This window comes from Falco naumanni, chromosome 10, assembly GCF_017639655.2.
Source record: "Falco naumanni isolate bFalNau1 chromosome 10, bFalNau1.pat, whole genome shotgun sequence".
In the NCBI taxonomy this organism is placed as follows: domain Eukaryota; kingdom Metazoa; phylum Chordata; class Aves; order Falconiformes; family Falconidae; genus Falco; species Falco naumanni.
This window is the reverse complement of record NC_054063.1, coordinates 146,050-170,597: the sequence shown is the minus strand read 5'-3', so window position 1 is coordinate 170,597 and position 24,548 is coordinate 146,050. Positions and strand designations below refer to the sequence as shown.

At 49.5% G+C, this 24,548-nt stretch overlaps 1 protein-coding gene across 1 annotated transcript; it reads right to left on the bottom strand.

The window, feature by feature from the left end:
* Positions 1 to 341: 341 nt before the first annotated feature.
* On the bottom strand, positions 342 to 23,152 carry TMEM86A (transmembrane protein 86A). Its single transcript, XM_040609821.1, has 3 exons — positions 22,549 to 23,152; positions 5,387 to 5,651; positions 342 to 1,187 (listed from the first exon to the last, which is right to left on the bottom strand). Exons 1-3 carry the CDS (start codon positions 22,567 to 22,569, stop codon positions 760 to 762), a joined length of 714 nt encoding a protein of 237 aa, XP_040465755.1. The 5' UTR covers positions 22,570 to 23,152; the 3' UTR covers positions 342 to 759.
* Between the last annotated feature and the right edge of the window lie 1,396 nt (positions 23,153 to 24,548).

Sequence of the window (24,548 nt, the reverse complement as noted above, 5' to 3'; positions counted from 1 at the left end):
CCCAGATGTCCCTGAAATCCCACCAAACTCCTAGCTCTGCCACACATGGCAACACTGACCTGCACCTACAGACCTGCCCTGGAACACTGATCAGCTCTGATCAAAGCACACAGCACTGCATGTCAGCATACTTCTAGCTCTGTGCTCTCTGCTTGGTGTTTTGCTTTCATTCTGGTTCTGCTGGGGCTGCCCCACATGCTGCCGTTGACTCCAAAGCTCAGCCCTCATCTGGGCACACTGTTTTTTGTCTACCTCCAGGCTTCCTCTAAGCAGAGGCAATACCTTCAGTTTGCATATGGAGTTTGTAATGCACAAAAAGAGACAAGCATCGGTTAAATTCATTTTTACCTTTGACTTTAGTAGAGATCTGTGCCTGTCTGCCAGTATACTATTAAAAGCAAGTCTAACACAGTGCACGGCCAAACCTCCTTTCCATCAGCCCTCCCCTTCTCAGACATTCAGCATCAGTTTCAAGACTAACAATTAAAATGCAGTAGTACAGCACTTCAAAGGAGGAAAAGTTGAATGAGTAGCTACTGCAGGGACAGTCTAAGCTTTCTGATGTGGACTCCACACTGAAGTAAGCTGTATTCAGAGAAAGCCATTGGGGAAAAAAAAAAATCCCCAGAAGTAATGCTTCAAAGAAGCAAAACCAACATCACCAGTGTGCTCAGAGAAATGGAGATCTCTCTCAGGGGTGAATGCAGCTACAGCGCCTGAGATATAACGCACGTTGTTCACAGATTATTGGCACTCCATCTAACTTCTCTTTCTGAAGTCCTCTTCATCTCTGCTCTCTACAGCTGACAGTGCAATAAGCATCTGGGCTGCATAGTAAGTAGCCATGATGATGAAGCGTGAGTAGGGCACAGGAAAGCAGAACTTGTTAAGTGCAATGGTCAGATCTGACACCATGAACAGCATCGCACCGATGCAGGCTGACAGCTTGGTCCATGTCCAGAGGTCGTTGCACAGCTGCATGCCGGCAACTGCTCGCCAGCCCATGAAGCCGATCAAGGCGATGTAGACAGCTACCAGGTATGTGAATGGGCCCGAGAGGTAGGAGTACAGGAAGGCATAACAGGAGCTGGAGACAAGGCCCATCAACAAGCCAGCTTTGAGGTCCAAAGGCTTCATGCCGAAGGCTGAGGAGTACAGGATGTGTGTGATGGCAAACATCAGCAGACCTGGAAAGAGGCATTGACATAGCAAGTGTGACCTTTTATCAGCAACTGACAGTTGGCAGCGGAAGAAAATGTGGCAATATTGGGTCTTAAATATACCACAACAAGCACAGGCTTAGAAGCGTTATACTCCTTAACACTGGTAATCAGTGGGAACCATACTGACCACTTGGGACAATCTGGGTATAAAAATCTGTGCAGAGGAGACCAGCCTCGGCATCAAGCTCCCACCCCAAGAACGAAGCCCCCGCATCTACAGCTGCAGCCAAGTACAGCTGTGTTGTGATGCAAGCCTTCCTGCTGAGAGGCCAGGTGAACAAAGCTTGTGTTCCAGGCTGTTCCTCCTCCCCTGCTTCGGATGGAAGGGTAGGGGCGAGGCATACCAAAGATCATCCCCTCTGACTGTCCAAAGTGTTTTCCTCACAGGTCACATGTGGAACGGGAAGGCTGGAACCAGAGCAGTGTAGGAACAAAATGTGAAAGAAGATACCAATCCCTCTGAACCCAGATACAAAGCCTGACTGTATTTAAGCCACAAAATCCAAAGGCACTCGGGGACTAAATCTGGCTTCTACTCATCTCTGCTCATAGCTAGGAGAAACCTAAGCTGAAAAGAAGCAGCTGGCATATTTCAGGGACTGCACTGACTTCTTTTCAGGGACTCTGCCAACAATTTTATGGCTATTTGCAAAATTCAGATGAACCTTAGCTAGAATGAATCAGTGAAAATAAAACGGCAGCTTCCCTTTGAAGTGCAACACCCCTGAGAAATGCCAGATGTGGGTGTCAGAAGGTACCGTGCGTATGTTGCTCACTTGCCACTAATCCATTTAACAAAAAATGTTACAGTGTATTGTACAGCTGCTCACTACTAGCTGTCACGCCAGTTGTAGGGCCCCAAACTGAGTCCAGCTCCTCTGCTGCTCTGGTTCCCCGACCCACACGTGGTGCAGCTGCAGGCTACCCCACTTTATCCTGGCAGGGTTACTAGAATAACTGAAAGTTTTCAGGCAGCTCTAAAGCATGAAATGGAGAAAAGGATCTGGGAAGCCAAGTCCTCCAGCAGGACACTGGCTAGCATTTAAAGCATGATGCTGTGGTGTAAAGGGCAGTCATTAAAACCTGCCGCTGGCAGACATTTCTTCATCCTAATATTCTTGTGTTGAGGCAGCTCAGAGAAGGGCAAGTGTCTCCCTGCCTTTGGGGAGGACCAGATCAGACATCCACTGAAAGCTCAGCCATGTTGGCATGAGAGGGGAACCCACAGGAGGGAGAGGGCTGGCAGAGATCTGATCTGCAAGCTGAGGCTAGAGAAAATGGACAGTGTAAAGGGGAAGGAAGAGAAGTGCAAAGGAGGGCAATGAGAAGTTGATGTTTCATAGCGCTACTACACATCATGGGCACAGCACCGAGGAAACCAAGGTGGGAATATAGGACGAGCTGTTTGTAGTGTTTAATGCAGGAGAGGTTAGAGCCCTGGGCTCATAAGGAGAAGTTCCTTCATCCTAGCAGCGAGGGGTGGTTTTTCCTTCAGTGGCATTATATGGAGATTTCTGGGATGGGGAACTGAAGAATGTTTTGTCCTTCATGCAGGCAGCTGGCAACAAGGAGGAGGAAAGGAGGACAGGATGCAGAAGCCAAGCAGAAGCCCAGAAAGGCAGGAGGAGTTTGGCGATACACGGTGGGGCTGGTTACAAACAAGGGAGGCAGCTCCCAGATTTGCTCATTCAACATCCACAAATCAAGCCAGGAACTGGGGAAACCTGTGACAGCTGCACAGGGAGGGGGAGTGCATTCCTCAGCCTTTGGCTTGGTCCTCCCAACCACATCAGGCAGAACTGCCCTTCTTCTCTCTGTCCGCTTCCTTCCCCCAGGTTTCCTTATCCCTCCCTTCCCCTGGAGTCTCCCCTCAGGCTAGCAATAAAGCCTTTTGGTTAGTCCCTGTCTTCTTCAACAAATGCATAAATTGTTTCTAGGTGCCTACTAGCAAAGGAGGTGGATGCTACCACAGTGAAGAATCTTCTACGTGCAGTAAGACACTAGTCAGAAAATAGCATGTTATTAATGGACTGAAACAGCAAAAATGAAAAAAAGTCAAGTGTGCCAGGAGTAGTTCCCAGGCTCTCACTTCCCTATAAAGTAATGAATAAATGTGCTTTTATAAACTCATTATCTCAAAAGATTTCCTGGGTGATTTCCCCAGTTCTCAACCTTTTTTTTTCTTCAGCCCGAAAGCTGTAGAAATTGAAAAGAAAGTACATTTCTATGTAGTATTTCCTTAGTCTCCTGAAATTTCAGATTCCCATGAACGATGATATCAAAAAGTTGAATATTGTCAGTTGTGAACAACCGCAGCCTGCTGTGTTTTAAATAGGAGAAAATACCTTTTGCAGGAGAGGTGAAGGATGAAGTGGGGTGGTGCACTTTATCTGCTAGCAGCTGAAATGCAAATGTTAACACTTCCCTACTGAAGATAGTAGCTCAGATTAGCACTGACTGAGGCAGGAGACAGCCAGGATGAAAGCAGAGATTTTCAGAATGTTCCAAGAGAGCTTTTCTTCTCCGTAATAAGAAAAATGTGTCTAAACCCGCAAAGCAACATTTCTCAGTTGTAAAACTAGGGTCGAAAATCCAACTTACTTGCAGATTAAAACACATTAACCAGATACTGAATTGCTGTGACTGGTTGATCTTCCTCTAGTGCTAGATTGGAGAGGGGATTCAAACATATCCCAGCTACATGGGAATGGAAGATTCCATGTAGAAAAACAGTTGTGGTGAGAATCAGGCCTTGAATGTTTTACAAGCCACAGCTCGAGGAGCAACTCCAGGAGGCAAAACAGAAGCACAAGCAGTCGGGCTGAGGTGACCTGTGCTGAGCCAGGTACCCTTGTTAGGAAGAGGCCAATCAGTGGGAATGCCAACACTCAGCCCCAAGGGGATGGCACCCCAAGAGAAGGCTGGAGCTCCTCAGCAACATGCCCGAGGTGCAGCCAGAGATCCAGTCCTCAGGGCCTAATCTAAACCCCACTAAAATCAGTAAAAAAATTTACATGAACTTTTAATGAGATTGAGATAAGCCCTTGGGAAGCAGGATTAAAACCAGATTCAGAGCATTTGGCCTTTCCTGTCTGGCATTGCACACACTTCCCTCTCATAAAGAAAGAGCTTGTGGGAATCCCAGAATAAAGCTAAATACTGACCTGAAAGAGGGAAAAAATAACCCTTTGACTTTCAGAGCTGACAACAGCACAAGTCAGAAAAGGTCCCTTTTATCACATTTTCCAGTGGGCCAGTCACAGCAGCCAGTTAATGGTGGGTGTTAGGTGAGATCCCTGTGCTAGTTAAATTAACTTGAGAAACCTGACCAGTCAGTTTAGTGAAGGACTCATCTGCTGCTGATTTCTTGTGACAGTCTAAGGCCAAGGAGAATGTTGCTGCAGGCAGGTTCATCGTGGCTTTAAATGATTAATCTAAATCATTAAGTTCCAGTCTGCAAACTAGCAAGATCAAACAAGCTTGTTTTGCTCTGAGAGATGTGGATCTTTTTGTCTGGCCATTGTGGTAAGGTTTGTCCTTGATTCCTCATCGTTTACATGCCTTGCAAAACAGACAGGTCTTGTACAACAGGCTGCATGATTCATACTGATGAACCCGCAAGCAGGACAAGATCTCTGATGCTTTTGTTTGTAGTATCCACTTAAACACCTCCCCCAGGCTACGGGCTTATCTATCAAAACATAAGGGTCTTCTCCACCTGTTTGCCACTGAGCACCTTTGCACTATGTGTCCTATTTCTGATCCTTGTACCAAAGGGCTGACAAATCTCCCTGCAGAGAAAGAGGAGGTGAATACCTCCTGTAGCTTCATGGGAGCTGCCAAGAGCATTTCCTTCTCTTCCCCAAGGATTCTGCCCACGCCACCTTCCCAGTTCCAGCCAGCTGAGATGCTGGGAGCACGTGCCAGGAAACCAAACCTGCCCCAATTACCTCTCTAACCTCAAGAGAAGCTCAAGAGAAAGACTCATTCATGATGTGACTTCTCTAGCCATGACAGATTTTAGCCAAGGTATGAGTGTTTCCCATTGCCTGAGGCTTAAGCTGTACATGAGTGAACAAAACATGTGGCCCAGTGACTCATCACTAAATAAAGAGGGTAACAGCTGGACACTGGCACCCCTTTAGGACTGACACCGCACTCACCATGAATGAAGTAGCCCTGCTCCTGCCAGATGAGAAAGGCGTCTCCCACTGCTGAGAATATGAGTCCTGCTAGGATGCGACTGGCACTCCGGTGTGACACTAAGAAGTTAATTCCATGAGCGAGAAGGAAAACCCACAGGCAGAAGATGGGCAGACATTTGATGAGGGCACTGAACCAGGAGGGGCTGGAAGTTGGCAGCCAGAGAACAAAATAGACACAAGTGGCTTTAAAGAAGGGCACCAGTTTGGGGCCTTCACTCTTCACCTATAGGAAACAAACATTAGAAAAAGATAAATGAATAGGATCATCAGAAGCATCAGTGGAATAAACTTCATAACAGAACTATCTCCTTCCTTTTGCAGGCTGCTCTTTCATGTGTACTGTTGACTACCAGCATATCTATCCCAAGAGAGACTGGTTGAATGTGACCATGATCCTCAGCCTAGAACTTTGTGACCCCCTCTGCTGAAAACACTTCTCAGCTGGCAGGATGGGGTTTGGGTGGTGGAGATGGAGAAAGTTTTAGATACCTTTTCTTTTTATTTGTTCTACTGAAAACATGTAGGCCATCAGTCAAACACCTCTGGCAGTCCTTGCCACCTCTCTTGCGTTTAAACTAACCTCTTTGATACAGCTCCTTTCCAGAAGCTGAGAAGATGTCACACTCCCCAGGAATATCCCAGCAGCAAACAAGACAACAAAAGTGCAAATCTTCCATCCCATTTTGGCAAATTCTCTTGCTTAGGCAGTTGCAGATCACCCTGAGGATACAACCTCTCTTCTCATCTCTCCTGCCCTGTAGCTTCATGCCTGGACATTGCTGTTGGCATCGCCATGTGACTTCAGAACTTACCACATCAACCTCCCGGGTGAGGATGTCACTTCCTCAGCTGAGTAATATCAACATCAATCACATGTTGCTTTGTCCTAGCATTACACTAATAATATAGCTCCCAGATTGCAGGAAACATTTTGACTCAGGGCTCTACTGTGTATATCCAGACACAAATATGCAGCATGAGCACCAGGCTACTCACAACAAAGCCACAGCAGAGGCAGGGCACAGAGCTACAGACTCCACAGGCTGGGTCTGCTCTCAACATACGCTTGGCTGAGACCACTCTGGTCGGTGGTAAGAAACACTGCATTCACCTGCCCCCCTGCCATACTTCTGCATTTCAGTGCAGGTGAGGAAAACCCTGAATGAGAAACGAAGCTATGATTTTATTTTCTCCTGGAGTGCAGCTGAGGGCCCAAACAAGGAGCAAAGGAAGAGTTTGCCTCATGTGCCTGCCCTTCAGGAGTCTTTTAGGAGGCCTGTTTCCTCCTGCATCTAAGGCAGTACAACCTCCAAAGCTCCCCTGCAAACAGGCGTTCACTCTCAATCTTCTCATTACCTTGGTCAAGCAAGATTTAGTTGCTTAGTACCACGACTTCCCACTACTCATGGCCAAAGCACACAGAGGCCTCACGCACTGGAGAAGAACACAGGAGAAAATTTAGAGGCATCAGAGCTGGGTTGACACTTCAAAGTTCCTCAGAACCCAAACGTCCATGTCTGACACTCTCAGGTTGCTTGTCTCACACAAGGAGCCCATGCTCCAAAAACCTGCAAAAGAAACATCAGTCTTTTTTTCCCAATGTATGGGATGCTCCCTGCATCGTGTGGCATTGCCATGACACAAACCCAGCAGCTATCTTTCTTTGATGCAGTGTGCTTCAGTGCAGATACCTAGAATGGCTGAAGACTGCACAGCATCTCCATGCTTACGGTGCTCAGTTAATAAAGCCTAAACTCATCAACGTTCAGGAGCTTTTACAAACACAAGCCAAGGGAGTCAGGTGAAGCTGGAAGACAGAGGCAAAGGCAGTGAAGAGCATCTTCACATGCAGTGTCTTAAAAGGGAATGCAATCTCTAAAGTAGGAAGACCTAAATAAAGGGCATCCCAAGAAGATTGCTTTCAGAATTGTGCTCGCATCCGATAGAAATTTCCCCAGCATATCAGCCGTTTCTTAGCAGTAAGGTATTTCATTATTCCTGTATACATTATTCATAGGCTATTGCCAACACAGTTTTTAAACACTCCATTAAACAACCAGGCTATACAATTCACTCACAAAAGGACATCAGCAAGCCATTAACTTTCTTGTATTGCATGGGGAGCCTGTCGTGGCTCCTCTACTTAGGCTGCCTAAATTAATCACCATTTACCACTTCTTGTCTGCATTCCTTGGGAGAATTCTGGCAGCAAATAGCAAATGAACTTGAAATAAAAGTCATAAAAGCCCATGTAGTCTCACAGCACTGAGGCTGTCCAGGAACTATTAAGTATCACAGGGGGAAGAGTGGAGCCAAGTTTCCCCCATCTTCCCATCTTGAGACCCAGCACCTTGCCCTTCTAAAGTGACACATCAGACTATCCAAAGCCAGTGCCTGGATCCAGCTCTGCCTCCTCCCCCCCTTCCCCCCCAGTTAAAAACGTAGTTGATCACATTCATCCTCTCACAGTTGCAGACAAGAGATGACAGCACTTCTAGCAGGGTTTCCTCCTCTCCCCCACCAGTTGTGGAGGATCTCCACCATGCTGTGATGAACCCAAGATCTTCAGCACAGAAAACTTAACAACCTCCAGAGCTACAAAGTGCAAAAGAATTTGCAACATCAGCAGTGCTCCAGGTCCCTGTAATGGTCTCAGCTAAGGTGGGTAATTTTGTACCTCTGAAGACAAGGATATAGTCCAACTTCTGCCTTGTTTGCAAAATATCACAGAGGCACTGTTAGAAGCATACAGGAGAGTATCTGGGTTAATAAACACAGGAAATTTTTAATACCTCGTATTAAGAGAAAAACACCTGCTAGGAGCAGTTACCATTACAATCACAGCTTGTCCTCCCCTGTGTGCACGCATGATGAGACAGGTTTTTAATTACACTTGTAATTTTCCCCAGGAATCTTGCCTTACTGAATGTAAGATATGCACTTGTACCAAAAGATTATGTTTGCCTAGTGAACTTAAACTGCTATTTTTTACTATTTGAATGTGAATTTTCCATGCCCAGCCAGCATAATTTTAAAATAATGGTTTGTATTGTTTGTATTATTTCCATCCTAATAATAAGGAATTTTTCAGGCATAAGGGGTCAGATTCCAGTCTCAGCAACTCACCCGTAACTGGAAAATTTAGTGTTAACGGAGTCCTCTTATAAAAAATAACCTCATATATCTGGAAGGGCTACAGCCTTCTCAACATTAACACTTTATTCCTCAACACTTTTTCTACAAGTATACTTGTAGAAAAGAGTTATTTCCAGACATGCCCTTGCCCATTACTGAATGCTGCAGCTCAGTGGAGCCCCGTTGTAGCTCTGACCAAAACGGGTGCCTCAGGAGGGACACCACTTGCTGAGACAGAGGTACCTGTGCAGCTGAGGGCTGGGCAGTACATCCTGCCACAATGGTGTGGCACTGGAAATCCTTGGGAGAAATCTCCCAAGAAAAGCCGAGGTAACCAGAGGGTGAGGCTGGGGGATTTCCCTCTGTTTGGTCACATGGCTAAGCCTCAGGGAGAGATGATAGGGCAACTTGCCACCTGGAGGACAACTCAAGGCTGGTTATTGGGAAATTATGTACCAACTTGAGTGGAGGCTGTGGCTTGAGGAAAGCCAAGCACAACCCATGACTGGACTTGCCTGTACCTCAGGGAAGGGAACATTTCTTGGCCACGTGGATAAATTGCATCAAACCACCCATCTCCTTTGCAGCTGTGTCTCAGAGATGGAATGTGAGATAGGGCTGTGCCATGGCATTGGAAAAGAAAGCACTTCATGCAAGTGACAAGATCGTTTTTGCTAATGTATGTAATTTTCACAGCTTTAAGCTGGGTTTTGCCATTTAGTTACAAATTCTGCGTCCACTGCTAATATGCTCTCTGCTGAAATGCAGTACAGAACACATCTTGAATACAATAAGACAGTATTTCCAAGTTTTGAATTTCTAAACTGGGCAAAACTTAGGGCATTTTCTCAATTGCTATGACTACTAAGTTTCTTAGAGGCTTTAAAAATTAGTTTAAATTGCTGTAAAGCCACTATCTCTGTGGAATTACAGTGAAAGTATAATTTATTAAATTATCTGTATCCAATGAAATCAAATTTAACCCTCCAAGACTTAGGCAGACTAGAAGGAGTTGTGCCCTGGCTCTCACCAAGACGTTTTGGACCAGATGACCTCCAGAGGTCCCTTCCAACCTCAACCAGTCTGTGATTCTGTGATCTTCAAACGGAACATGGCACTGGCACATGGTAGGTCTCTGGAGGCTCAGAGCTTGGATATCTACCTCCCTACTAGGGATTCACGGGTTGACAGTACCCCTTCTAGTTTTGTGTGTTCTCATTCTGCTCCTGTTCAAAATATTGCTCATTTCCTTGTTGTTGTTGTTCAACAGTGACAGATGACACCATCACACAAGTATTCCAAGCATGTTGTGATTTGTTATTGGTGTAAGACATCTTGAGAGGTTAAGCTAGCCAATGAAGAAATACAGTTAGAGGAAAAGTGGCAGACCTGAAGAAGTAACTCCAGGTAATAAGGACTGACAAAAATAACGCTCTTCTCTCTGCAAGTCCCCTGAATCAGCCTGCACATAAAATGAGTATACAGCCTCTTCCAGACACCAGCTGTATGCCAACCTGCTGCAGGGATATGGCTCATGCCCACTGGGCTGTGAAATGCTGCTTTCCAGGAAAAGCATTTTAAAAAATAACACCCCAGCTATTCCACTGAGCAGCACTTGAGCACAACTGTGCGCACTGCAAAAAAAGCTGGGCCTTTGTCCTCCATCCATCCCTCCCTGAGCCTTGCCTGGCCAGGTACCATTTTTATATATCCATAGCTGAACTGTTTCTCCTGGCTTTTGGCATCCCGAATTGCAGATCCTACCTTCGTTCTGCCCTACTGTGACAACAGCTCTTAACCCCAGTTGTGTGCCGATAAATATTCACATAGCTTTGTTGCCATGTATTACGCTGCCACTGCAAGCCCACAGCTCGTGTCTCTCATTCCCCAGAATATGTGGCTCTTTGCAAGGCACTGACAATCCTCTGTGCAACGAGTCACAGAGCGAGCTGCTTCAGCCAGCGGATGGACCACAACTGGGACAAAGTGTATGTATGTGCAACAGGCTCTTACCTACAGAGCAACAGGGAATCAACACAATTCCCCATGAGGCTGAGCCTACAGAAAAAGCCATCTTTGTGCTGAACCAAAATGAGAAGAACATAAGCAGAAGCCTGCGTGTGCACAGATCCTAGCCAGAGGCAGCAGATTTTCCCCTGAATTAAACAACCTTTCAGCTTTTGCTGAACCAAGGAGGAACACAGCAGTGCTGGGCGATTTCTGGCCACAAACCCGCGTGAGCTGACTGAAGAGCTGCCATCCTCCTGAGCTTACTTGCACATTCCCACCTTTGCCTAGACAGTGCAGCCCCAAGACTTCTGAATGCATACACACTGAAACTGATACAACAGAGGGAATTTTTAGGCAAGGGACCAGACGTGTGTGTGATAGGGAGGATTCAGCTGTTTGGTACCCAGATTCACCACTGACATCTTCCCTATCCTGGCTGGACATGGGCCATCACAATGACCAGCTCTGGCATGGACTCTTGCTCGGCCACAGACCCAAGGCCCCAGTGGCCACTCTGGCTGCTCAGCTCTGCATCCCTCCTGGGCGGCTTGCAAAAGTGAGAGAGGAGGAGATCGATGAGACAGATGAGACATAAAGGGGCCATGCAGTCAGCATTTCTTGCTCCATAGGGTTGCTGAAATATCAGGGCTGGCTGGGACAGCCCCAGCTGGTACACTCCAGTGAGGACGAGGTGAATGCAAAGCACCTCACCTCCAACTCTGCTCTCCTGCAGGAGTAAACAAGCTCCTGGGGAAGAACCGATTCCCCTTTGTTGCCACAAGTTGTTTGTGAATAAAATTCTGAGAAAAAGTGCTTGTTTATGGAGGGTGGGAAGGAGTTACTGAACCAGCCAATCAACCTGCCTGAAATACTGTGTTGGTGCAACATATCTGTACAATTAGTAAGAGGGTTTATGTTTGTGTTGGAGGTGCCACGGGCCAGGCATACCAGGACAGATGGCTCCTAAACAGGCTCCACATGCTGCAGGAAATTCAGGGTAATAAATAAACCCTCCTCCCTTCAAGTGGACGCAAGACTGTAGAAGCTTAATCTAAAATGGACTTGTAAAATTGGTAATAAATCACCCAGAAGATGGTACATGATTTGCCTCTGGGGGAACGTGCGTGCTGATAACCCTGTCTCCATCGTGCCTATGCCATGCAATGAGTTTCACCAGGCCTCTCAGTGTTTTACAGCAGCTGCTGGCACTCCCCAGCACCCCTCAGGGCCTCCATTTCCCCAACAAGGGTAATGCAGTGAAACTCAGCTCGTGCTCAGCTGTCCAGCCGGGCCTAGTCGCAAGTGGTCAAAAAATTGTGGTTTTGTCTGACAGGAGAGCCTCTGTCACTCAGCATGAGCCAGAAGGAAAAGGGCTCAGCCTGAACCCTTCCCACCTGCAACAGGACCATCCTCCCAGCTTGGCTGCATGCAGCAGGAACAGTGTGTCCGCGGCAGCTCTTCCACCCCGAGGGTCTCTTCAAGTCCTCCTGCAAAACTGGGCTAGTTCCTTGGCTTCTCTCATCCCTCCCCCTACCCAACAGCCTCGGTACCCTCTTCCTCCCTCCAGTTAAGCAAAGTAAGCTCCGGCTGCACTTCCCAGCTTTGCTCCACAATAGACTGACACAGAGCTGACAGCTAGAAATCCTCGACTTCTTTTTCTTAAGACCAATGTATGGCTATTTGCCAGAAAAATACAATTAAAAATTTGGCACAGGCCCTCAACAGTCCTTGGGTGGTGAATTCAGCTATATTGCTGCACAAGTTCTTGGCATCAGAAAAGTTGCCCTTTGGTGGAGGCATCCGGGAGCAGGCCGTGGATGAGGATTAATCAAACTGGCATCTAACAAGGGCCCCTGTGCAGGGCTGGGCTGCTACACACACAGCTGCACACAGAAATGAGAACCACAACAAAAAATTTCATTTCCAAGCCAAAATCCTGGCTGATTTGCGGTCACATCAACATTCAACCTAATCTCTGGATTAACCATGGTGGGAATGAAAATGTATCAGCACCAAGGTTAAAATCTTCCAGACGAGTGTCTTCCCCACAGATGCAGAAAGGAGGGAAGAAATTTGTAGCAGCAGTTTCCTCGCAGCCACGCGGCAGCAGGGCACGTGCCTGCACCAGCCTCTCCCAGGGGAAACCACAGCTGAAGGCCCCACAGCACAGCAGAGCGCCTGGGCACAGCAGGGGCAGGACGCTGCCACCCAGCTGAGCAGCAGCAGGCGACTGTCAAGAACAGGACGTTTTGTACCAAGCCATCTGGGGAGCACGTGAGCGAGGCTCATCGCGTCATGGGAGTGCCAGTGATGCCAGATTGCAGACGTGGCCGTTTGCAAAGGTCTCCTTCCCTGATGTTTGCTCTCCAAGTGTGGCTTCTCCACCACAGACTGTTGTCTGTCCCTCGCCGTGGACACTGCCTAAGAGAAGCCTGTGCTACCCCATGCTTTGCCTTAGCCATGCTGCGATCTACCGCCAAACGCCCTGTCTTCTTCTGTGTGGGAGTAAATTTCTGAGGGGGATTGTCTAGGATAGGTTTTAGGAGGAAACTGCACTGAACGCACAATGTATGAAGGACATTTAAATAAATGGCTCAGGAAGGTAAAAGAAGCATTGGACATGCTTTGTGGCCTTCTCCAGAGGACAACAAAATAGCTACAACTGTGAACCCTTGTGCCATGGCCAGGGCAGGACATGAGTGGTAACAGGCAACAGGGGCAGGCAGCCTTCACTTCTGCCCTGCCTGCACTGAGGCAGGAGTAGCCAAACAGCCACTCAAGTAGAAATACCAAGACTGTGTTAGCAAAGCTGCAATACAAATACAACAGCACTCCTGTCTTGTCTTCAGGTGCTTAATGAAGAAATTAAAAAACAACAGGTGCTGAGCAGTCACACTGACCACACTCACAGAGCTACTGATGAAGCCAGTTTGGCTTAGTAGCCAGTGCAACCTGGGAGCTCTCAGACATCACGGCTTCTGCTGCTATACCCACAAGTTAAAAAAAAAAAAAAGCATCTGCAAACACCTGAGATGTAAAATAGTGTGGGAGGAAGTCACAAATAGGAAACTGGAGTCTCACCTTCAGAAGACTCCTTGCAGGAGGCCTTAGAAATGTGAGAGAACAGTCCCATAACAGCCTAAAGTAGAGGCAGGTGGTTCTGGAGCCAAGGAAGTAAGCCCCACCACATCAGAGCACTGCCTGCACCACACGGTGGACCAGGACCCAACTCCTGCTTCTTGCCTTTTAAACCATGACATTGCCCAAAGCTATCTTGAGACACTGGGCCATGAAGTTCCCTCCAGCGGTTAAGGAAGCTAGAGCATCCGTGAAGGTATCTCCTGTACTGAAGGAATCATGTTAGCGTGACTAACTGCGGTCAACGAGCTATGCAGCAGTGTCTCTGGGACCTTCCTCTGCTGTGCAGGACCTACTGCTGGCAGGGCAGGCAGCGGGATACTGCCACACCAGCCAATACCTTACAAAGTCACTGCGGTGTCTGCTTTTGGCTTTCTGGGACTGCAGGGAAGCCTTCAAGATGGCGAAGCCTTTCTTTAGCAGCTGTTAACTCATAAAAATCAACTTACAAACACATTTCACCCTGAACTAAAGACTCGGCTTGGATGTATGTGGTTTTTGCTAGGGCTTGTTTTGTTTGGATTGGTTTTACTTTCTTCCGTTACCAAGCATCATCTGTCCTGTCTACTGGACTGGCATAGGACCACAAGCAAGGCTATTTGAAAAACCTTTTCTTAATCTGCGGTAGTAACGATTGACTATGTCCGTAGCAATCCTATAGCTGCCTTCTGAGTACGGTCAGCAACGTACCATTGTCAGTGACCAACAACGTTAAACCAAGACTTCAAATACAGTCCCTGCAAGGCTGTAGGAGCTGTTGTCACAGACTAATGCTTTCAGAGTAGTCCACTGGCTCTCAGAAATGAAAGCAAAAACACAGCATTTGCCTGCCAGCATCTTATCTCAGAGCAAAGATCACTTTTCCCTCCTGGGCTTCCAGATCTTCCTTTCTGCATAGCGGAAAGCAACCCTTTCCGAACATTTCCTTTGCTTTAACACTCACAAAAGAAACCCTTGCAGATGTTTAAAAACCTGAGCCACAACAGGTCTGTCTTTTCATTTTGCTCCTCGGAGCTGCAGTGCTGCCACTGCAAGGGCAGGTACCCTTGCTCAGTGAGCAGTCAGGGGAGGCTGCATCCCCTGCTGCTGCCTGGGGTGTCAGGAGGATGCTGTGAAGCCACAGGGAACTTCAGGAGCCAGCCAGCCAGCTAGCCAGCACCCTAAATGCACAGTCAGTAGCTGTCCCAGGCAATTTCTCTCAGAATGGGAAGGGGCAGTTACCTGGCTTGTCACAGTAAAATCCAGATTAAAAATTTCTACTGCTTATGGAAATGTCTCCACAACCCATCCTGGGGACGGTTTCCAGGCTACAAACACACACACTCAGGAGACTTGTCATTATTTATAATCACACTCTTCTGTGAAAGAGAATGCAGATTTCTGTTACCCAGGAAGAAGTGTTAGGTTTTACATTGCTCAAAGCATTATCTAGGTAGTAGCAGTGAGGGATCTGCATTTAGAGTGTTCTGTCCCCAGGGCTGAAATCGAACTTTTGCCTTCACTCTCCCATCTCCAGCCTTATTTGCAGCCCACAACCCACTGCAACATTTATGTACTCGTTGGAGGGCCCCAGCCACCCTGTCGTTTGGCTGCAGCAGGGGGGATCCATGGGAGAATGGATGCTGAGGGAAAACAGGCACTTGGCAAAGCTCTGCCCTGCCACATGCTGTTTTGCTGATAGGGACCGGTTATTTGGGAGGCAAGGCAAGCCCTTCCGTCCAGAAGCAACTTCAAGACCTCATCCTACCGACCAGCTATGGGGAATAATGCAGGACTAAATGAAGAGCATTGCAGGCACCGGTGCTGTCACAGCCCTTTATGATAACAGCTAAGGAGCCATTGGGTAGCAGAAAAAGCAGGCAGCATGACAGGCTGTACCAGCCCTACCAGCCATTCCTAAAGACATGCCAAGGGTGAAACCACCTCCGGCACCCAAAAGGCACTTTTGCAGCTCACCTTTCTGGCTCACCCAACAGATTGTGCACACCTGGCAGGTAAGGTTTTTGCAAAAGCAGCAGGAAGGCAGAACTGAGAGAGGTGGCTGCCAGTGGCTGGGAAAGCTAGCAGCTTTACATAACAGACTTTCACGATACGAATCCTCACAAGGAACTGCAATATGATCAGCAAAATCTGGAAAAAACTAGCAGGGCTGTGCTGGGAAACCCAGGAGGGACAGCTCAGCTTCTCTTGTGCCTAAAGGAAAGCTGAATGAGAAGTTCTATCTGCATATCATATCCTGCAGGCTGAAAGCTTTGAAATGCTAAGTTTGTGAAGCACTATGAGAATTAGGCGGAAAAATAGCAATGTACCACAATAAAAATGTGTATTTAGAGAGGGGCCATTCTGGTACCTTACTGAAAAGCAGCAGCTCTCCTCACATTATGGGACCAATATGCTTTATGAGACAGGTGTATATAAGGTCAAAGTATGACAGTGGAGTCAACAGATTTTATTTCCATTATCTATTCTTGTGCCAAGATGCTCTGACCTGGGCAGGTCAGTATGAGACACAAATCACATGACGATAAATTGGACTTTCCCACGCAATCTCAACACTGGTGGAGCGGGCAAGTGCAAACACTACCCTGCGCAAACACTACCCCACATGCTCCCAGGATTCATGCTAAGATATCAAGGGTTTTATTTGCAAAACTCCTGCTCTAATCAGGCTGCGTATACAAATGCAGACCATGCTCACGAATGAGCATGCAGCTGCTTACCAGTGTTATGCCCTTTATATTGAGGGTGCAAGTCCACAGATCCATGGGAGATTAGCCCAGTGGAAACTTCACAATTAAGTGATAAACTTGTCATCACACTTTTATACCAGGGTTCCAGGCAAAAGCCGTGAAACTTCCTTAGTTTCTCTTGCAATGGAGCACAAGTCAGCACTGCTATCGATTTATGCCGTAAGAAAAACTGAAGGACACAAGCAAAGATGGATATAGTAGCCAAGCTATTGTCTCAGCCAGCACAAGCCTACTTCTGCTGAAGCCATGGGAGACAAAATGGCTCACGTAAGGCTGAGGATCTGCCTGGTGTGTCTAGTACGTGCTGAAAAATGTGAAGCTGGCTTAACATTAAACTTACCCTCAGTCTCAAGCAATGATTCAATCAGAGGCTACTTGCAGCTAGTAGAAATGCACTTATGTTGATACATAATGGGAAATGTAATGCCTGATGCCAACTGGCAGCATCTGTCTCCAAAGCTGGTGTCTGGTGAGGAGCAAAAAAAGAAACCTCACCATGCAAACTTCAATGTTTGTTGTCCCAAGGCCAATTCAGTAACATGGCTAGTCTCATCTCCCCTCAGTCTTGGAAAGTACTTGGCATGTTTAGCAGTAATCTACAGGAATTCATTTTTTGGGAGAAAGTGTAGCCTGCTGGTAGACAAAAAGACATTTCCATAAGCTCACAGCAAGGTGAATCAAAACAGCCACCATCCTCATGAGCTAGCAGATTTGCAACGCAAGAGTCTGCCTGCAACATCAAATTAACACAAGGGACACAAGCTACACTTAGAGAAAAAACACGTTTTTGTGCAGTTCTGGGTCAGAGGCTGTGGTGCGAACCCCTGGACACTCTGCAGGTATCTGAAATCCTTCCCACCCTAGCACACTTCAAATCATCCAGAAAAGCTCTCACCTAGTCCATCTGTCACCTTTCAGCTCTGGTGGCATGTCATCTCCTAGACACAATTTTCTGCTCCATGTCACCTGGATACTTGTTCACCTTCAGCAGTACAAGGAGGGCTGCTCTAGACTGACACACTTGTCATACAGAAACCTGTCATTAGCTTAAAGACTATGTGGATTATGGCAGTTTAAGAATGGATATAGGAAGGGCACAAGTGGGCTAGAAGAAGTAATAACCTTCATTTGGGCATGCTGCAGTAAGCAAAACCTACATCTCCATTGTAATGATGAATCTAATGGGCGTCATGTGACATAAGGGCAGCAGAAAAAATAAGTGCTAATATAATAGCCACTTAGGCCCCTGGGAGGGAATGGAGTTACATAACTGATCTTTTTTCTGTTCAAGAGTTTTTCCACATGCTAGCAGAAGACGGGTTCCAGATGCCATCTTTTTCTAAGAGTCTAATTTCACTGGAGTTATTATTCCCTCAGTATTATGTAGTTACCCACAGAGAAAGATAACTTTGGCTTTTCTGTCACACTCAGTTTATTTTGGAAATAGATGCTCGAACAGGAAAAGAGAACAGAAGAAACGCGTCTGTCCATTCAGAGGAATTGTGTTAAGTACAGGCTTCTGAACTGGACCCATAATCTTAATGCAGAAAGCACACTTTAAACAACAGACACATGTGACTTGAGTGATATACTTGAGTTAATGAAGCTTTTAATCTACAGCACTGCCTGCAGCAGGAGTCGGCACTAACTGCTTAATGCAACCACACTGGGACTGGGAGGAGCGCGAGAGAAGCCCACACTTTCTACTCTCCAATTTCAGTTCGATTTCAACTACCCATATCTAAGCCCATCCTCACACAGCAACAGCTACAGCAAAGAATGTTGATGTCATAGCAAGAATATGCAAGTTCAGTCTGAAAAAATAAATTGTGGCATGTAACACTATGCCTGGGCTCTAGCTGGCATAAATCAGCACAGCCTTTTGCTCAGCAGGACCAAAGCTTTTAGGTTTCTCCCAAAAGGCGTGACTGACAAACATTACTAAGATTCAGCTAAGCTTACCTAAGATAATGATTCCCTCCCTTATTTCATCAAGTTCAGATGCTTAGAAATCTTTTCTATAATTTATTGAAATTTATTTGGGTTTTATACAAATCAATTTTTTCCATAATCATCTATGTGGTATATAAATGCGCCTCGTGTCCACAAGCCTCCTGCGTAGTAAAATCCCAGTTTGTGATGTATTTAAGTAATGGGCAAAATTACAATGAAAGCAACAACGTTACTTATAAACAAAGACAAGTAAAATTAACCTCTCTACTGTAAGAGTTACTTCTTATTTAGATGGTTGCTAACACTAATGATTAATGCAGAAATAATACATCCTGTATTTAAGAAGAAAAGGCTGAAATACTTCAAAGTGTTATCTGGCCTTCTGGTTTTGAACAGCAGTGTGACAATTGTGGAGTACACATTTTATAATAAACCTTTAAAACTATGCTTAGACCTACTGCTGCTACAGTTGCCCATAGCACAGTCTCTAAGCAATGTGACTTACATCAGGTTTCTATACTTGCCTCAATCAGTGTGGCTTGGCCCCTCTTCAGAAATTCAAATGATACTCACCCAATTCTCCAGCCCTATTCAATGTTTGTCACTGGTGAGTACGCTTCCAGATCATATCTTTCAAGGTTTTTGCCCCGTTTTTGTAAGTGACCTTCATACTTCCTCATAGTGACATCCTGCATATACCCAGGGGGTCAACAAGGGCTGTTCTCTGAAGGGTTGCTGGCTGCTTCCCACCTAGGGGGGAGAGGGCCAAGGGCTCCACTTCCTTAATGCAGCCAGACAACATATTCTTCCCCAACACTGCTGTCTCTGTTTAAAGATGCATATACATCAGAGGACAAAAGGGAAGGGAGGGGGATTAAGGGATGGTTTCGGGGCAAAAATCTGTCCCAAACAGGGAGTTTCACCTCCCTCCCACACACAGGACTGCGCTAGACCCAGTAGAAGTTAGGTATGGAGGGGATGCTGTAGGGATGAGAGCCCATAGTTCATCTTGCTGAAAAAAGACACACCAATATCATCTACAACTGCCCCCCAAAAGAGACCTATTCTCAGCTAATTAACGTATTTGTATTTCCCATGCTCTGCTTTCCTCAAGGTGCTGTGAAGCCCTACACTAAGTTTAGCCCTATCTTTAGGGGGAAAAAAAGGTCCTTTTGAGCAAGGAGCATTATGCAAACGCCAGAATGACTGTGCATCTCCAGGCTCATGTCCTGCACGCTTGTGGTCCTTGCAATCATGCTGCCTCCTGTGCAGAAAGGTTCTTAGGGCAAGGACTGTCTCCCACAAGCTCACACTAAAAACTGCTTAACCAATGGAGGGGGATGGGAAAGGGATGACAAGGGGAGGGTGGACCATGACAAAACAGAACAAAAATCACTAACGAGGCTGTCTCAGAAAGGACTTGTATTAAGATGGGACCAGTGATGACTGAACAAGAAGGGAATTAAACCTCACATACCCTGAAGTAAATGCACCATTTATTAATACAGCTGTCCAACCGCAGGCTCTCAGCCCACACTGCTTTGTGCAGAAAAAAACAGCTCTTGATCAGAGCAGTATCAAGAATAACAGTTTTTAAGAAGGATGCTCCTGCTTGCCTAGCAGAGTAAGCAGTGAAAGCTTCCCTTCAAGGTGACTTCCAACCACAGTGAGCATTGCCCCCCAGCTGGAACAGGTTCAGCAGACAAACTCATCTTCTCTGCCACAGCCCAGCACCACGCAAGTCTAGACTCTGGCATCAGCAGGACCCCAGAGCTTCATCCCAGCTGAGGACCTGGTGTAATACGTTAAAAGGTATTTTGGCCCCAGACTTGTTTATTTGTGGGCATGCTGCCCCCTCAGCACATCTGAATTGTGTGGCACCAGAGACAACAGGTTGGCTAGCTCTGCACAGTGCCGCGGGTTCTCCCTGCACATGGGGCAGACATGCCAGCCCCCCCCCCCCCCGGCCACAATCCACAACTGGCAGCCAGCACAAACAAGCAGTCCTATAGCTGCAGTCTCTCCCTAGCTTCCTCTCCACAGTCCACACCTCCTTGCGTGGTTTCTTCCAGCTATCAGTTGTACAGCAGACCTGGAGCTCAGGGTTTCTGACTCTTTCTTACAAAACTGTCTTGAAGTAGAGGAGGAGGCACACAACCTGCTTTCCTGTATAAGTAGTTGGGACTATGCTGAGTTGTGTACAAAGGCCATTGCTTTGAAAATGGGAAGCAAAATCATGTCGCTCTCAGCTGTGCTCTTCCAGGGTCTTCCCCATTGAGGCGGATGTGGCAGTGTACCAACAGAGGACATATACTGTAGACAAATTCCTCTGGCTAATTTGATGATGCCTCGGATGCTGCCTCCATGGAGGGTGTCCCCATCGTGTGTCACAGCAGCAATAGCCACGCTGGCTCTGAACATCTGGCTTGTCTATGCAGCAAAAGGCAGTGTGGTAAGAGATAAGGGCTGGGCCCCATGGGTAGCACGTAGCTGAGGCCAGATCAATTGCCCACTGCTGTTCCCTTCAGCAAGTGACTTACCAGAGGGAGCCCCCGGGCCATACAACCAGCCTGCTTCTTGCCCCCTGCCCCAGCTGGCAGCTGTGCAAGGGCCACACAGCATTCCCCTTCCGGGCAGGGCACGCTGCTGTATGACACCCTTCCCACTGCCCTGCACAGCTGCAGCACAGCCGCTGCCGGAGCCGTACAGTGCACTCCTCTGGAGGAACAGCAATGTGAAAACCCACTGAAGGCGATGTGCAAAGAACTCCTCCTTAACAGACTGAAGGCTTGCAGGGGTTTTTTTTATGAGCTCTTTGGAGGACCAGACACCCTCTCCTCCCACCTCTACAGCTGTGGTAAACAGCTGCAGCGCTGGTCACAGCTCTTGGTCACCTCATCCCTCCAGCTCTCTGCAGCTTCACACCTGTGTTAACTTGCCTTTGGAGAAGCAAAGAGTCGGTACATCAGGGAGGAAGCCAGAGCAGTGCTTTGTTATGTGTCAAAAGGGCAAGCAAAGAAGGCAGGGTGTTTCGGGGGTTTTTTTTGGTTTGGGGTTTGTTTTTTTTTTGGGGGGGGGGGGGGAGCGGGAAGGGAAGGGAAGCGTGTGTGTCATTTTCATTCCCAAGTTCCCTTCCTAAAGTGTAATTTCTCATGTAGGTAAAGCCTTCTGTCCTGAACTATGTAGACCCCTCCCAACACATACTCACGCTGGATTTGTGAGTTAAGAACGGGGAAGTCACCAGGTCTATACGTGCGGGAGGGGATGCAGCGAACTGGCTACCAACCAAAATATTTCAAAAGGGGACGGGGACGGACCCGGCGGGAAGCACGGTGCCAGCACTCCCCAGGGGCTGCAGCGGAGCACCGGGGCACCACCGCGAGCCGCTCCCGCGACGCGCGTGCCTGCTGGGGCACCGGACAGGCCCCTGGCTCCGGCGGGGTGCACCCCAGCAGCACCCCAGCAGCACCCCGAACGCGCAGCGCCGCCGCCGCTCTGCCCGGCGGGCGCTCTGCCTTCTGTCGACGCTGAAGCGCAGCCCCGTCTCCCTGCAGGGCCGGGCCAGGTACCGCCGCCGGGAGCCCCAGCGGCCCGGCTGTGCCGCACGCTCACCGGCACCCCGGCCGGGCGGCGGGGACCGCACGACCGCCCGGGGGCCCATGACCGCCCCCGCGGCAGGTAGGGGACGCGGCCCCCGGCGCCGGGAGCGCCGAGCAAGCCGCTGAGGGGCCGGCGGGGGTCGCCCGGCGCAGCAAGGTCCGCCCGGCCGGGGGGGGCGACGCAAGCCGCAGCCAACGCCGCTGCCCGGGCGGTGAAGCCGCCTCCGGCGGGGGCTGGGGGTGCGCGGGGCCGGCGCAGCTGCGCGCAGCCGAGGGGCACAGGCAGGGGCTGCGGCGCCGGGGGCGTACACAGGCACGCGGGGCGGAGGGTCCCGGCCAACGGTCGCTGCTTCGCGCCCCGGGAGCGCGCGGCCAGCGGCGAGAGGCGGCGGCTGAGCAGCCACCGGCCCCGGGGACCGGGTAGGGGGCAGCGGCGCGGCGGGGGGGAGGCACCGTCTGGGAGAGCGCCACTGCCGGCGGCCGTGGGAGGGGGCGCGGGTCCCGCTCCCCCTGCCCGCCGCGCGGCGAGACTTACCACGGTGACAGGGGACACCATGACGGCGGCGGCTGTTGTTGGCGGCGGCGGCAGCTGTTGTTGTTGTTGTTGTTGTTGTTGTTGCTGCTGCTGTTGTTGTTGTTGGCGGCGGCTGCTGCTGAGCCGTGCCGCCGTGCCGCTGCCCTACCGGCCGGCCTGCCTGCCGGGGCGGCTTTTTTAGGCAGCAGTGACGTCACCGGCGAGGGGGCCCCCGCGGCAAATGCACTGCGGGGAGTGAGGGGGACGGCCCCGCCCCGGGGGGGTGGGCAGGCAGGTCGGTCGGTCGGTCTGTCTGTCGGTCAGGCGGAGACGTGGCCCGCTCGGGCCCTGGCGGCACTGTCCGCCTCCCGGCGGGGGCGGCCGACTGCGATCTGCGGGGTCCGGGGGGAAGCGCGGGGCCGCGCCGGTCCTTGTGAGCCGCTGCTGCAGCGCGCTGCTGGGCCCGGGGGTGGCGCGGGGGCTTCCTCCGGCACAGCCCGTGTCGGAGCGGGGCCGTTGCGCTCCGGTGCGGCGGTAGCGGGGCTCGCTGCTCCGGCCGCTCGAGAAAAGCGCCGGCCCGTTTACCTCAAGGGCCTGCCAGCCTGTCCAGGGGTGCCGGCAGCCCGGCCTGCCGCCCGCTCGCCGGCTACCGGCCAGCCCCGCCCCGTGCGGGGGCGAGGGGCCGGGCCGCGTCCTTCGCCGCGGTGCCGGCGGGCCCTGGCAGGGGTGAGGGGCAGCGCGCCCGCCCCGCCCGGCCCCCTCACACACGTGCCTCTCGAGCAGCCCCCCGCGCCCTGCCGCCCTGGCTCCCCCTCGGCTCCTCGCCACCCCCTACCTCCCCCCCTCTCCAGGGCCGTCCCGGCTCGCAGCTGCCCCCGTAACGCTTCCCACTGCCCCCGCCCCGGGTCCCGCGGCCCCCGCCGGGCCGCTCTGGCCCCGCCGGGCCGCTCTGGCCCCGCCCCCGCGGCCCCGGGCCCCCGCCAGCACCGGGTCGCACCGCCCGCCTCTCCAGAGCCGTCCTCCCGCCGAGGCCGTCCGGAGGCTGCAGAGGCGTTAGCGCCGGCACAGGGACGGGGCGAGGGACGTCTAATGTGGGGCACTGGAGAGTGGGACGCAGCAGCTTTGGCGTGTTGAAGTGACCCTGGAGCTACCTTCGCTCTGTTCTTCCTTGGGGTTTAATTTTTAAGGATGCAGGAAGCCACTTGATCTTGCTCAAAAGTTTCACTTCATAACAAAACAAACAGGTATTTAACTAGGTGATTAAGTAATCTGCTATTTGCAGCCTGAGCAAAAGTCATGTTCAGTATTTATCGCATCAAGGGAAAATTTTCTTTCATAAAGTAAATAAAAAAATCTTGGCAATTCTTCTGCAGCCTTTGTGCGATAGATTAGTGTCGTGTTTCCGAGGACGAAATGTATACCAACAGCAAGCAGTCCCAAGATGCTACACAGGCAACCCGGTTTAGATCAGCAGAGATGCGTGTGTGAATAGGGCAGCGTCTGGCCCATCACTGTGCAATGGGACTGGGGCGGTCGCCGCGACCTCTTTTGGTCGCTTGTCAACCTGAGGGGGATTTCTACCCGAAAAAAAAGAAACTGCAAATCTGCACTATCAGACCAGAGAGGCATTGCAGTGAAATCTGTGACAAGTAAGCCTCAGTCAGATCAAAGCAAACTGTTCTCTGCACAACAAAGACCTGTGTGGCCACAGCCAAGGGGCTGAGTGCTGTTCTTCCTATTTCAGTTAAAACAGTTCATAGGGCAGTAACATTTTCATTAAGCAAGGAGAGAAGGATAAGCTTTCCCTTTTTTGGTGGGAGCTAGGTGAACCAGAGAATGGGAAGAAGTTTCACAGCTCTTGACAAGGAAGGCTTTCCCCTGATGAAATCAAGGAGGACAATCCCTAGCAGAAGCAGCACAAGGAAACAGAGATATGCAGATGTCCAAGGATGCAGTTAATTTGATACCCTACAGGAATCTGGGGAGGACCAATGAGCTCTCAGAACCTGGCTTCCTAATTG